Below are 15,426 nucleotides of genomic sequence, written 5' to 3' on the forward strand. Positions count from 1 at the left end.
GTATGCATATTTGATAATTTTTAAATGTATTTAATTTCGCACTCTTTTTATAACTAATAAATCTTTGTAAAATTTGATTTTTATACATCAACATTTCAAAATACTCAGAAAAATATTCCATTTTCAAAAAATTAAATTAAAATTGTGTGTTGTCATTCACATTTTGAATAAAAGTTATTACATACCTACATATTATAATGTGGTGATTAGGTTTATTTCGTACAATTTATTTACAAGCTTGAAGGACTGCAAATACAATTTATAACATATATTTCTTCGAATGTTTATTTAAATCATGGAAAAAAACCTACCAAAAAAACAATTACAAATGATAACATTAATTTGTCATATTTGCTTCAAAATTGAGCTTTACATTTATTTTGTTTTTTATTTGTTATTCAAGTTTAATCTTATACAGTGGCGCAGATCCAAATCCCTAAGTATGACGGCTTCCATAGTGAAATTATATGGTGGTGGGTCACATAGTTTGGTACCCAAAACACATCTGTAAATAATATTAAAGTATTGAACATAAAAAACACTACAGTTCTGATACTCTGATTAAACAGCTGCTGTTACAAGCCGTTGTGTAAGTGGGTGTTATTCAAATTTGATAATCACCAAAATAATTTTTTTGTAGTTCTGATATTATGTAATGATTTACATACAAAGGGTGAGGTTCTTAATAATATAAATTAAGTAAATTGTTAGAAAATATAACCAATTTTAATCGCATGAGACCTAAAATTGGTATTCTTGAACTAAATCAATACTAAATCACACTAAATCATCTGAATCTATTGTTGAATTTGATTTTGATGAATTTCAAACAGAAATTGTGACACTTGGGAAGTTTCTAACATAAAAAATATTCATTGAATTAAAAAAATTGTAAATGAAATGTTATGCTTTATTTGGGTACAAATGAATTATATACTTACCAAAAACTCAATGTGGGAATTATATTCTGACAACATTGAATGTATGTATTAACAATTTAAACACTGCATCACAAGATTATATAGAACTCCGATATGTAAAATACAAATGTTGTAGTTTTAGTGTTTCGCCATAGATGTACATACTACATTGTATAGAGTGAATTTTTAAAATGCTAATTTTTTAGAAGCATCAAAATGTTCAAACAAATCATTGGCTTTATAAATTACAGTAAAAAAGGGGGTTCTCATATGAAAAAAAGTTTATATCGCCACACTTCTAAAGTACCTAGTAAAAAAAATATCAAGAATTTTAAAATGTCTCTCTTGGACTAGTATATTCCAAATATGTAGTTATCATTAAAATTAATATTTTCCAAGGCAAACAAAAGTAAAATATAGGCAGATTACGCCTCGGCGATTATAGACCTAATGATAATGAAAATTCCTATTCTGATACAAGTTCTTGTTATGATTTTGAAAACGATTCTGACGAAGAAAATCAAAATATTGAAAACCAAAGCAGAAATTACGGAAATCGCGTTCAAGAACCTTGGGTGTTTGGTATGTGCTCCTTGCATCAAAATAATATTTTGGAGCTCCGTTATTTTATAGTTGATAAAAGAGATCGTGAAACATTACTTCCCATAATTGTCCAATAATTAGAACCTGAAAGGCTGAAACCACAATTTATTCAGATGAATGGAGAGCTTACAGTACTCTTAATGAACATGGTTTTCTTCACCAAACAGTTAACCACAGCAAAAACTTTATAGATCCGCGTACAGGTGCTCAAACACAGACTATTGAATGCTTATGGAAACACATGAAAGTAAAGTATAGAATCAGAACTACTGGAGCGATCAATTTTCTTGAAAGACAGTTGCAAGCAGAATGGTGGAGATTCGTCAATAAAAAAATTGTTTTTGAATGTTTTTTACAAGACAGGTAATAAAAAAACATTTTTGTAAAAACTGTTAACAGGCTATTTAAAATAAGACAACTATCAACCAATAGACATTGAGCAGGTCAGTAACTTAAATTTGTAGATTTTTATGTAGCTATAAAAAATATTTTTTTTAAAAACCACTGTTTTGCAAGAACTTAAATTCCTTGTAATAAAATATTTTCAAAATAATTAATATTTTTTGAAACGATGAGTGGTTTGTGATAAAAGAATCACCTGTATTGTTTGAAGCAACAAATTTGAATAACTTGGTATATTGTTTAATTTATTTAGTGTTTATTTTATTATTTATGACATGTTAATTGATTATAAGCAAAATAAAAAATAAGGTTATATAATAAAAAAAATATTTAGCATGACATTCTATTTTCACTTGCTCGTTAACGATTAAAAAAAATCTATTTTGAAACATGTTATTTAGTGAATGCAGTTTTAATGGGTGTTTGTTGGATAGTAGTTTTATGGTTTTCATGTCATGGATATGGTACTATTTCCAATGGTTCAAATTCTTCATTATCCAACCTAAAAATACCAAACAAAATTAAAAATCTATAAATGTTTTAATATCTTATTTTTACTTCAGTGTTAAACCAATAGTAGCTGGATTTAATGCCTCAGCAGTAATAGAATTCAAACCACAATTTGACAAAGTTTTTGTGCCATCCATAATTTTATCTTTGTAGTAAAGTTGTAGACTTGACGGTACTACTTTTATGATACCTAAAATAGTAACACAGTAATTAGTTACGTACTACCTACATTTAAAAAAAATACAATAATTAAATTTTAGTCTTTATTGTTTTCACAATTTTTTGTTTACACAAAAGGGGTTATCAGAATTTTGAGTTACAAGTTGCATGATAATGATATGGCCACCATTTGGTCTATCTACAAGATCAAATATATAATTTTTACATAGGAGAGATTGGCAATTGTACATATTTTACTACCAAAATTGTTTATAAGTTATATAAGAGTTATATTTTAGACTATATTTTTTATCCTTACACTTGTAAGGTCGGTTATTATAATATATTATACCATAATGACTAATGAGCATGCAACAATTCCCTATTTTTAATCGTATTTTAATATAACACACTAAACTATAATTCTATAAGAAATTCAAAAAAATTTGGTAATTTTCAAATTATATTGGCATATATTTTATAATATTACTAGCTGATCCCGTGCACTTTGTTGCCCATTAAAAATGCCAACTCTATATGAGACTCAATGGTGATAATGCCAGCAGTATATTATGCCTACCTGTTGTGTATTATTGAAATAATATGTTTTATATTTATTTTAATTGCGAACACACCGATGAGCGGCTATATGCGCAACTCGGCCACCTTGGTAGGCGATGAGCGAAAATTCAATAGTATGCATGCTTACAGTTTGAAAATCTCAGCTTATGTTTAGAAACCTAAAATAAAAAAAATTCATACATACTTCCAATCTTGTTTTTGAGTTTATTAACCAATATGTTGTCTTTAGCATCTAGAAATATGGTTTGATTTTTTCTTTGTATTATCATAAAGACATCCTAGACAGTAAAATAATGTTATTCAAATTATGCTTTACAACGAGATGTTCAATCCCTAGACTATTAAGTAATAAAAATGTACTAACCATTTTAAATTTAAACTGAAATTCACGAATTTTATTGATTGTCAAGTTTTCTCTATACACTGGTTTTGAAAGCACGAGGAAAAGTAAACTAAAATTTGAAATATATTGAGAAGGCGAAATAACCATAAGTTTACATAATACAATGATACAATCTTTATAAGTTAATGTTATTATATATAATTGCAATAATGTAACATCAACTTACTAGGTACTAGGTATAGTATGCAGTTACTACTTAAATAGTATCTACCGTAAATTGTAAATAATTACCTATTATGTAGATAATTAATAATAAATAATAATATTAATAATTAATAATTTTTTTACTTTAAGATGGACGATAAAGAAATGGAAAGAACTAAGAACATAACGTCTTATCACTTATCAGTAATGAATGTAGTATTGTACGAACCATGATCACGGTTGAAGATTATACTGGTTGCACAACTCCCAATTGCTTATAAGACATGGACCATTCAATATGTTATGCTATATTGCTAAAAGACTGAAAAGAATATAAAAAAGCTCCCAGTAGTACTAGATTGTTGTGAATGCTTGCAGCAAACTGTTGTACGGACTATACAGACTATGGTTGTAGAAAATATAATATATAAATTATTTAATCATTATACGAGTTGAGGCCAGAAAATTGCTTATATGTCCCCTTGTCTGCAATTACTTTCAGTATAAATTATATAATAATAGTTACATAGACTTGTACGCATTGGCGTAATTTGCAGGGGAGCACCTTGAATTTTAACCCTAGCACCTCGAATCCCGTGATTATAACTAGTACTACTACCATGTTTCCATAATAATTACATTTATTAAAATTTATTAAAAAAATAAAAGAAGATTTATTTAATTATAATTAAATGTACTATATATACATAAATACTTGATATTTTTGAATAGGTAATGAATTTTTATACTATTCTATAATTAAATAAAGGAACCTGCAGTTAATTATAACTTATAAGCTTTGTGCATATTTGTTCATAAATTACTTGGATAAATTGCGGTCAAGTCATCATTGTACATTATATATCATTCAAAAATATCCCACCCCCCCCCCCCCCTTAAACAAGATTCAGGTCCACCCCTGACCTATACACCGTATATTTTAGTCTCCTTATAACAGAAAAATCAGTTAGTACCAAGCCATTCTATTATAAAGAGGTTTTACTGTAATATTAAATTGTTTTCAGAAGATTTATAACTTAGCTTTGTCACTCAAATTCATTTATATCTTAAAATTAACTTTAACTTAGAATGGTTTTTTTTATTAAAGATAACTGAACTTAAGTTAGTTGAAAAAATTGGTTAACTTGCCCAGTTTTGTTAATATGTATGCAAACATGAAACAATGGATAATCTCCAATGTGCTACCGGCCAGAGCAAAGCAGATTACTGTAATTCATGGGTATTTAGTATAGTATATACTCCGGTATAAGGTCTATTGTAGAATTTAACCACTAAGGTCCTAAACGAAAGTGTTTATTTAAAAAAATACTTTTTTGGAAATAATATGATTTGCATAGAAACACCTCACACATGAAGATAAACAATGTATGATGGATTATATTTAAGTTTAATTTTAATTTTCACAGTGTTCAATATTAAACGTGACAATTTCAGTTAGTACTTAATTTTTTTTTTTTAAGTACGGTAATTACTGAAACCATGACGGACATCTCTTTCGATTTTTCTGGTAAGTGGAATTTAAACACTGTATTTAGTTTTTAAACAACTATTTATATAGCTGTAACTAAAATATTGTATAATAGATAGGTACGTAATAAGCTCACCAGAAAATGTGCCGAGAAAAGCGTTAGACATTTGTATTGCTTCGCACTTAACTTAGGTAAGGTTAAAGTGTTTGTATTTTTTTTTAAAATCTAAAACAAATTATGAAATTAAAAAATAATGTTATGGTTCTGAAAAGCATGAATACCTAATGTTTAGTATCAATTTTGTATTTGCAGAATAAAATGCAACTAAACATTTTATAAACACGTTTAATGTAATGTACGAATGTCTATTTAAAATAGATTTTTTTAATTATATGTTATGTTGGCATGTTTTAAGTCTTAATATTACCATAAATTCGTGAATATGTATCTATCTGCATAACTAAAAATCGTGTTTTGTATCTAGCCATCTGGGTAATATCTAATGATAATACGTATATTCAAATGTGAAACTTTTATGATGGTTTCTTGAGATGCATACTTTTCTAATGCTGGACAAGATCACTAATTTTTTTAACTCATTGAGTCAAGTTAATTTAGATAAATTCAAAAATTTAAGTTAAATTTAAAATTAAAAGTGAGACAGTTATATTTTGTAACTTTGAACAGTAAAAAGGTTATGATTAAACTGTAAACAAATTAACTAAAAAAGAGTCATCTAACTTGGTTAAAAATGAATTTCTTTTGTTCATAAACAAATTAAGAACTATACCTTTGGTTTTCCCCAGTGGCAGAACTTGGAGGTGAAGGCGGGGATTGATCCCCGAGCGTACAATTTTCGTGGGCGTAATACTTTTATGGGCCTATGGTTAGTCTTTAGTGTTTGGTGTTAGATGTTAGAACACTATATTTTCTACTTCACATAAATTGTTTATGACGTGGCGATGGAAACTTTTGAAGGAAAGAAAAATAAAAATATAAAATCATACAAGTACACAGTACAGCATGAAATAATAATCATCATTATTTTAATAATTACTTACTACGAGATATAGCGAAAATAGTGCAAAATTACCAAAATGTTAAATCATAAAATGTACTATTAATTATTATGTCGTTTGTCATTTACTTAGTATGATGTAGGTACGTCGTTTGTACACTATAATAAATCATATTAATACATTGTGATTGTGCCAGATTCGTAATTTGGTTATCCAGGCATTAGTCAAAGTTGCAATAAAGATATTTTTAAGGTTCCAAACGAAAGCAGGAATGTACTGATGCTGTGTTTTCGTTAACATTTCTGATTCTCAGGTTAGGTAATTTAATAAAGTATTTCTATGGTGTACTCAAATCAAAAGTTCAACCATCGAGTTTTCCTATCGGTTGAGTAATTGCGTGACTACAAAAAATATTGTTCATTTTTTTAGTCATTATTATTGAGTTGATAAAGTAAAATTTTTGGCTTTTTTTAGTATTTTTTGATATTTTTATGTCATATCCGTTACTTATCACTCTATTTACATAATAAACATTAATCATTATACAACTATACCTAATTTATTCGTTTCACAGATTTTATATAAATTTGTATTTGTAATTTATACAACTATCTAAGTTACTTTGAAAAGTATATTATGGTAATCAGAAATAGTGACATTTCGACAGTACAATTTTGGTTTACAATGCATATCAAGTAACAATTTCATGAATAATATTTGATACTTCCAATTATTCTTATTTTTTTCCTTAATTGCCAAGATATAGTTATCGTGGGAATATGACTCGTTATATGTACCTAACTTAGTTAAAAGTAATCATTATAACTAGTTAACTTAAACTTTTTTACTCGTCAATGCCCAGCCTTGAACACGTCCATACAGTACCTATCTATATTATATTTTATAGTTAAAAAAAAAATATGTCACTTGTCATTAGTTATTGATATATATGAATAAATTTCGTTTCTAGCTGATAGCTCTGCAATAGTATGTGATAATGGTTCTCATACGCTGAAAGTTGGTTTTGCGGGTGAACATTTACCCCAAATATTAATTCCAACTAGACATGGAGAACAACGGGAAGAAGTAAGCGAACAATTTGTAGAGCACAAAATGTAATTAATTTCTCGTACCTACCTACATAATATGTTAAATTTAAGTAAAAATCGTCAGGTTACTATTATGTAATCGACTTTAGATTACTGAAGGATTTTTGTATAGATTGTATTAAACGTAATTATGTAATATTATATATAATATAAAGTATAAATGGACTTAATTACACTTATTATTTAGAACTTTTTCAACTATAAAAAAAAATTTTTTTTGAAAAATGTCATTTCAAAACAATATTTCTGAAAAATATTATATTTTTAATATATTTTTTTGTTATATCTTTTTAAAGTATTTTTTTTTTTTGAAGGCCATCACTCATTTTGAATTTCATATTCCGACACAAAATATTATTCGAAGTATTTCAATCTGTAAAGATCAAATCTTGGACCATGCTGTCCACTTCTCCGCTCATCTAAGCTTTAAATAATACTAAAACTAATGAAATACCTACTTGCCCGAAATTTGATTTTTATACGTTAAAATACCCCAAACAATACTCTACTTAGGAATATGAAATAAAAAGTGAAAAATGTATGGTGTCGTTCAAAAAAGAAAAAAACTTTAGAAATCACAACGATGCAAAAATTGTAATAAAATTAATATTTTTTAAGAAATTTAGTTTTTAAATTTCGTTAAATTAAATTTTTAAAAAACTGGTAAGTGGGTAACTCTCTGCTGAACATAAGCTGTTTACAGAGTCACTGTGATGGATGTGTTAAATTTAAATTCAATAATCATTGTAGGTATACGAAAAACGATTCTGAGCGAAGATTGCTACTCTGGAAGTCTATAATATTTCTAAGTAAATTATATGATATCATTGTAATTAAATAATACATTTTACTATTTACATTAATACTTTAAATAATTAAATAAATGTTTACCGAAAAAAACTGCATTTGAAAATGTTTTAATATGTATAATGTATACAATATAATTATATGAACTTTAAAAGTGTTCAGTACCCACGAAAAATATTTTAAATCGTTAATATCGTTATTCTTGATTTTAATATAAATATAAGTAATATCACCCAAATTTAAAATGTCGAAAAAAGAAACAGTTTATATTATAAACAATTTATAAGAATTCTTGTTTTAAATTTTTAATTCTTAGCTACAAAAATTAAGATTTTGATACATTTTGTCAAAATCTGAACTTTAAATACTTATAAAAAAAAACCATGATATGGATGCTTAATACTTCACAGGTGCTATTAAAACTACTTATGAGTAATGAAGAACCTTGTATTACATTTTCAATCATTTAGATTCAAAAAAAAAGTTTCATTGATATTCATATATTTACTTTCATATTCATTATTTAAAAAAATTTAGATGTCTATAAATAACTCAAAACTAGTCAACATATTTTTAAAGTGTAGAATATAGAAATAAAAAATTGAAGTAAAAAAAAATAAGAAAACCGTTGTATGAGGATTTGTTAATTTACGGGTGAATATCTAATGTCAATAACTTCAAAGCTCGAATAATATTAATTTGACTTTCCATTCAACTTTTTTTGTTAAATGTAGGAATAATTGAGCGTAATCTTGTATACAAATTTCAAATCTCAGTTATACATAGAACATCTTATTATGAATTTCTAACTCGAAATAGTTTTGCCGATTTTCGCGGTTTTGATGAATCTGTCAAAATTTTAATTTTAGACGTTCATATAAAATGACTGTGGATTAGCACTTAATTTTTTCTTAATTTATACCAACAGAAGCTTATGAGAAACCTTGCATTATATTTCAAAGTTTTTTGACCAGGCGAAAAATTTGTATCGACAATAATTTTAAAAAGACTAATCCCCCTCGGAACTTATGCACTATTTAGAAAATTATATGGTTCATAGAAATTGGCTGGTTAAAATATATTGGCATTTTTTTTTTTGCTATTATGGCCTAGAATCTGGTAAAATATCAATATTTTAAATAGGTTCAACAAATAAATATTATAATAATTACCTATGTAATTAAAGAGTGGTTCACCCCTATTTTAACTACTGTAAATTATTTAGTGCATAATTTTTTTTAAAATTGTATGAACCTAATTTAAAATTCAAATTAGTTATTTCTTAATTAGTTAAATGTCTATCCTAAGGATAATAGTCCTTAAAATTGCTTTACAAGAATATAAAATACACGTACATAATATTGAAACTAGGATTTATCATATTTGGGCTATTTTTACAAATTATCAATGTTGATAAACACATTTTAATGACCAATATTTTCAAATAATCATAGCCTCTATATTTTATAAGCCATTGATCATTATCATGAACCTTTTTATCCTAGAACACGAAGGTAAATAACTCAAAAATTACTTACTCGTACGAATTTTGATTCTGATACCTCAAATTTTGTAGAAAAATTATCCACTGAATAATTTACAGTTCAAAATTAGGGATTTCGACAGGAGTACAGAATACTCCTTAAGTAGTAAAAAATCTCATGAATTTAAAAATACCTACGATGTAAGAATATTATTTAAAATTTTCAAAAATCATATTTTGTATAACTGCATTATTGAAGAAAAAAGTGGGTGTGCATGCTCGGTGAATGATCCTGTATATTAAAATAAACTTTAAATACACCCACATTATATTAAAAAACTAAATTACCTATTATATATATTTTTTTAAATCATAATTAAAAAATAATTCTTAATATATTAAGTATTGGATGGTTTTGTATAATATTATCATTTATGTTTATAGCTTGTCCTACTGGGATCTTCACAAAGACCCGTTTATGGTGGTCAGTTTTGCCAAGACAACCAGGGTATTTTAAAAACCAGTGTTCCGATAGATGATTGCATTATTACTGATTGGGATGCTATGGAAGACGTTTGGTTTCATATGTTCTACGAACAGTTAATGATACCACCAGAAAATTATGCGATTTTGCTCACAGAGCCGGTTCATAATCCAATTCCGAGTCGTGAAAAACTTTATGAGGTCAATATCATATTATTCAAATATCTAGGTATACCTAAAAGTCTAAGACCATTTGTATTTAAAATATTTAACTCATATAAAACATAACAAGATTACACTAAGAGATTGATTATGATAAGTATATTTATTTAAATAGGTTTAATTTTATTTAATTATTAAAACTTGATTCAAACATTAAAATTGTTGTTGGTTATCTATAAAATGATTTTTCTAATATTTAAAAAAAATTGAGCGGATATAAAACCAAAAATTTTTTTCGTACTTCAAATCAAAATATTTTTATACAATACCTATATAGGTATGTTTCCAAAATGAAATTAACACTTATATACCACTATGGCACTATCATGTCTAGACATTTAAGAAATTGTACACTGTTCATTTTGTTGAATCGTACCAGATTAATAATTAGTAACAATTAGGTTCCGGATGTTGATGCCATAGAAAACCTATAAAAATGATCCGAAAAATTTAATTTGTTAATGAACTAAATATTTTTAAAATGTTGAAGTTTATAAAACTATTGATTAATCTTGAAATTTAAAATTATGGTTATAAACATACGTAATGTAGTTTTGGTTTTTTTTTATCTATGGAAAATATAAAAACGTAATAATGACAAATATAAATTAACTCGTCATTGTTAAAAAAAAACAGTAAGTTCCGGAAAACTTCACATCATGACTTTAAAAGTCACAAAATTAACTGTTAAGGAAAAAATGCAAAATTAAAATTATGTATGTACATTCCGACATTTGTAGGTACCTTTGTTGCTTAAACACATGTTAAGCTATAGGTTGTAACTTGTAAATCATCATTTATGGTGTTCCAAAAGAAATACACAAGTCATAAACATCCAGTGCCTAGTAATAATTTATTACTACAGTCAGTATCATCTATAACGGCGGCCAAGGAACCGTACAAATGCAGGTTAAAACCAGTTGTCGTTTAATAAATGTACATATAAATAAACCGCATTTTGCACTGCAGACCTCGAAATTAACGTCGATTACCCTGTTATGTAGTTAGTTATGACCGGCATCGTTATAAGATGGTCACAGTTATGTACTAAACGTGTTATGAATACTTATGGTATTCGATATCCGTTTTACCTATTAATTGCTTTATCTATATAGGTCATGTTCGAAGTGTTCAACGTGCCCCAGATGTCATTGATAAACAAGTCGTCACTTGCCCTGTACAGCATCGGCAAGACCACTGGTCTGGTGGTCGATTCCGGATACCAGAGCACACAAATCGTTCCCATTTACGAAGGATTTCCGATCACGCACGCTTTAAGATGTATGCCAATCGGCGGATGGCACTTGACTCAGTTCCTCAAGGAAATGATTAACGGCCGAGGTTATAGCTTGACCACGATGAAAGACTGGGGAAGAATTAAACACATAAAAGAAGAGTTCTGCTACAGTGCTGTAGACTTTGAAAAAGAACTGGCAAATTTTGGCAAGGACAAGGAACAGAGATACACGCTGCCAGACGGAATGATAGTAAACATCAATAATGAAGCGTTAGTATTTTATTACATAATACCGACAAACTATCGTGTGACCAAAACATCGCCATTAAAATATCGCAGCAACTTAATTACCTATAATGTACTATATAGGTATAACTCAAATATAAAATCTTCAATAGATATTTGATTGTTAGTACCCTATAATATATCATGTAAAGTGGCGTATTTTCAACTTTTCTCCAAGAGGGGATCCAAAAATGTTGTTAATTCTAACATTTTATAGGTATTTGATATCAGAAAATTGTTATTTATTTATTGTTATCCTTAACATATTTGTACAAACATAATTTACATTATATTCTTTATATGGGGTCCAGGGATACTGGACCCCATATAAATATACCACTGAGTATAGATAGATAGGTACTAAATTATTTTATATTTTAATTATAGTTAAATAAATTAAAACTTGATTTACTCACACCATGAGTTAAATGATTAAATTATATATTTTTTTACAAATTAGACGAATGAACTTTTTTTTATACATTTTATTTGTTTATTCTTTTACTTTTATTTTTTGTCATAAGAATTTAAATAATAAACAATTGTATTTCATCTATTCAAGGAATACACAATCGATTTTGTTTTATTCTTTAAGGTGACCTGATCAAAAAAAGTTTGGTATCCATTTGTACACACAGTACATACTTATACATAATTATTCCACGATATATATAATATTCAATAGTTAACTTTTTTTATTTATTAAAGTTTCCCTGACATTAAATCATCTATATTTATTGTAATGGAAATTTATTTATAATAAAATAAAGAAAAATATATAATTGAAACATTGTATATTTACTCAACTCAAATACAATTCACTCAAATAAAAATAGACTAAAAAAACAATAAAGTAAAATAATATAAAAACACATGCAGCAATTAACAATTTATAGTTAAGATAATAATATGCGTTCAATAATATTAGATGCAAAAAATACAAATGAGATTATTGACTGGCAATATTATTTGTATATAGGTACCTCCTATTGGTTTCGCAATATTTAAGTGGCAAAATTTTGGTCACGCGATACCTTACAGACATTATGTAATCGGTATATCTGTTATTACGGGCTTAAATTGAAAATTGAAAAGATAGATACCCCTCTATACTGTACAAGGTCACTGTAATTGATGGTATTAAATTTAAACTCAAATATTCAATGATTTTTTTTGTTCAGTAAAATGTTCAAAATATATTGACTATTTTTAAGCTATTTATAGTCATAGAAAATGTACAATTTTTAATAGTATTTTTAAATTTATGGTCGATAAATATTTTTTTGCTTGGTACATTAAAAAACCTCTACAATTTTATATGAGGTTCATTAAAAGTTTTTACAATAGCAGATTAAAAATATTTTAGACACAATATATTTTTATGAGCATTTAAAGTTCAAATGATGACAACACATATCAAAACTTCTAACATTTGCGAATTATTTTGAAGTTAAAATTCACTCAATGTGGATAGCCTAAGATTAAACATTTAAAACAAGGTTTCTCATAGTTATTTCATATTATAACCAAAAACTAATTTTGCCTACTGTTGTATTAATAGTAAAATGAATGACTAATAGCAATAATATCATACAATTTACTGATAGTAAAATAGGCTGAGAGACCATCTTCGCTTAGAACCGTTTTTTACTTTTTGGTATGTACATGGCTACATATTTACAATGATTTTATATATTTGAATTCAAATTTAACACATCTATAATGTATTTAGACAGTAGAGTGGTACCCACTTGCCCACCTTTTTATTTTATTTTTAGAAGATAAAAAATTTAAATAGAAAAAATTTAAGCTTATAATAATAAGTATTTGTAAATTAGTATTTGATTTTAATACGAATACATTCAGAAAGTATATACAATAGGCATTCGAGTACTTGCGATGTGTTTGAATACTTTTATTCAAATATACTTTATATACAAGACTGCAAAATAGTCTACTGTGTGGCCTCTAGTCTGGGACGGGAAGTGAGCAATAATTTCAGTAGCATTCTCAACTAGCTCACTTCTAGGTACCTACAAACCAACCCTAAATATGCCCAGATGTGCTTTATAGTAATAAGCTCTGAATACTAAATAATAATAATATCGTCGTTTCACTCGAATACCACAGTATAGCCATGAAAATAAGTTAATAATGGGACAGAAAAAAAAAATTGTTTTTTAATTAGGACAAGTTGTTATTACGCTTTGATAGTGCCTAGAGGAGTGAATCATTATATAATTGAAGAATGACACTATTACTATGTTATCATACAATTTATCAATCAAAGTTGTCAATTAGATTTCACTATACAAAATGTATTAGCCCTACATTTTTGTTTCTTATTGGTATAAAATGTGGCTTATATTATACTCCGAAAAATACCCTTACTCACAGTGAAAGTCCTATGGACTTCGGTTCAGCCGTTTCAGAGATTATCTCCGGGTAAACACTTCGATTTTATTTATATGAGTATATATTTAGATAATAGACACAAATTGAAATAATAAGTTTTTATTTTTATTTTTATTTTTAAGTAAATACCTACTTTTAAGACATTTACAAACCCAAATCAAGAACAAAAATTAATTTTAATAATAATAACAATTTATTCAAATGAAATCAATGAATAAAACGTGAAATTGTCCAATAGTACAGGTAATTAGATTATGTGATGATAAACGTTAAAAACAAATATGTAATATTTATATAACAAAAAATTAAAAACATATGATTAATCGAAATATGAAATTTTGTTCCATTGTAAACTTATTCTGGACCACTGTGGACCGGGTTGAACGAAAAAATCTTCTTCGCTTCGAAATCTTCAGCATTCGATGCCCCGAAGCGCTGTTTAATCCCTCTTTGCTCACACACGCCGTCAACCAGCCCGTCAAGGATGGCATTCACAACATGGTACAAGATTCTATTGGCGATTGTAACGTCAACGAACGAAACGACCTGTACGATAACATCTTGTTGGCCGGCGGCAACACGCTGTTCTCGGCGTTTCCTGAACGGTTAAAGGCGATGATCGACGAGGGGTTGCCCGGCACGGAGGTTAGGATCACCGCGCCGCCCGAGCGCGAGTATTCCACTTGGATCGGTGGCTCCGTGGTGGCATCGTCGTCGTACTTTCAACGGGTGTGCATCAATCGCGCCGATTATGGCGAGCAAGGCTCGAAGATAGTGCAACTAAAGAACATACGAAACATACAAGAATGAACGTTTTTCAATTTCGATGTCAATTGTTATTATGATGGGTTAGTAAATACAATGATTCTCCATCAATGTGTTATAACATACTCTATGTCTCTATCCTAACTATTTCGGTGTGGTCGAGCCGTGTAATAATATTATTATCGATCGGTCAGGGCCGCCCATTTGCGTACCCACTGGAATCCGTCTACAGACCAGTCGGTAGTCAAGCAATTCAATCATAGTGTATAAATAAATGTAAGTTCCCATACATGGCCACAAGAAATTAGTAGGTAATAATAATCGCCCACTCATAAGGTCATAAGAGTATGCACCATGCATAGGTATACGTAAGTTCCTCAAGTACACC

The 15,426-nt window shown here is 27.8% G+C and overlaps 2 protein-coding genes across 2 annotated transcripts; one reads left to right on the plus strand and one right to left on the minus strand.

Moving 5' to 3' along the window:
• Nucleotides 1–2,186: 2,186 nt before the first annotated feature.
• On the minus strand, nucleotides 2,187–3,894 carry LOC111041603 (elongin-B-like). The gene is made up of 5 exons (XM_022325905.1): nucleotides 3,746–3,894; nucleotides 3,541–3,628; nucleotides 3,361–3,454; nucleotides 2,484–2,625; nucleotides 2,187–2,427 (listed from the first exon to the last, which is right to left on the minus strand). Exons 2-5 carry the CDS (start codon nucleotides 3,541–3,543, stop codon nucleotides 2,379–2,381), a joined length of 288 nt encoding a protein of 95 aa, XP_022181597.1. The 5' UTR covers nucleotides 3,544–3,628; nucleotides 3,746–3,894; the 3' UTR covers nucleotides 2,187–2,378.
• A 1,012-nt stretch (nucleotides 3,895–4,906) lies between these two features.
• LOC111041602 (actin-like) lies at nucleotides 4,907–15,083 on the plus strand. Its single transcript, XM_022325904.1, has 5 exons — nucleotides 4,907–4,952; nucleotides 7,203–7,318; nucleotides 10,076–10,315; nucleotides 11,452–11,843; nucleotides 14,690–15,083. Exons 1-5 carry the CDS (start codon nucleotides 4,907–4,909, stop codon nucleotides 15,081–15,083), a joined length of 1,188 nt encoding a protein of 395 aa, XP_022181596.1.
• The last annotated feature ends 343 nt before the right edge of the window (nucleotides 15,084–15,426 follow it).

The sequence above is a fragment of the Myzus persicae genome, unplaced genomic scaffold (genome assembly GCF_001856785.1).
Source record: "Myzus persicae strain clone G006 unplaced genomic scaffold, MPER_G0061.0, whole genome shotgun sequence".
Lineage (NCBI taxonomy): Eukaryota > Metazoa > Arthropoda > Insecta > Hemiptera > Aphididae > Myzus > Myzus persicae.

Bases quoted from the DNA above. Each gene is read 5' to 3' on its own strand.
- LOC111041603 (XM_022325905.1), bottom strand. The intron at 2,626-3,360 runs GTATGTATGAAT...TTACTATTTTAG, and splicing joins ACTCAAAAACAAGATTGGAA to GTATCATAAAAGTAGTACCG. The intron at 2,428-2,483 runs GTAAAAATAAGA...TGGTATTTTTAG, and splicing joins ACTATTGGTTTAACACTGAA to GTTGGATAATGAAGAATTTG.
- LOC111041602 (XM_022325904.1), top strand. From the start codon at position 4,907: ATGGATAATCTCCAATGTGCTACCGGCCAGAGCAAAGCAGATTACT. The intron at 4,953-7,202 runs GTAATTCATGGG...TTTCGTTTCTAG, and splicing joins CCAGAGCAAAGCAGATTACT to CTGATAGCTCTGCAATAGTA. The intron at 7,319-10,075 runs GTAAGCGAACAA...TTATGTTTATAG, and splicing joins ATGGAGAACAACGGGAAGAA to CTTGTCCTACTGGGATCTTC.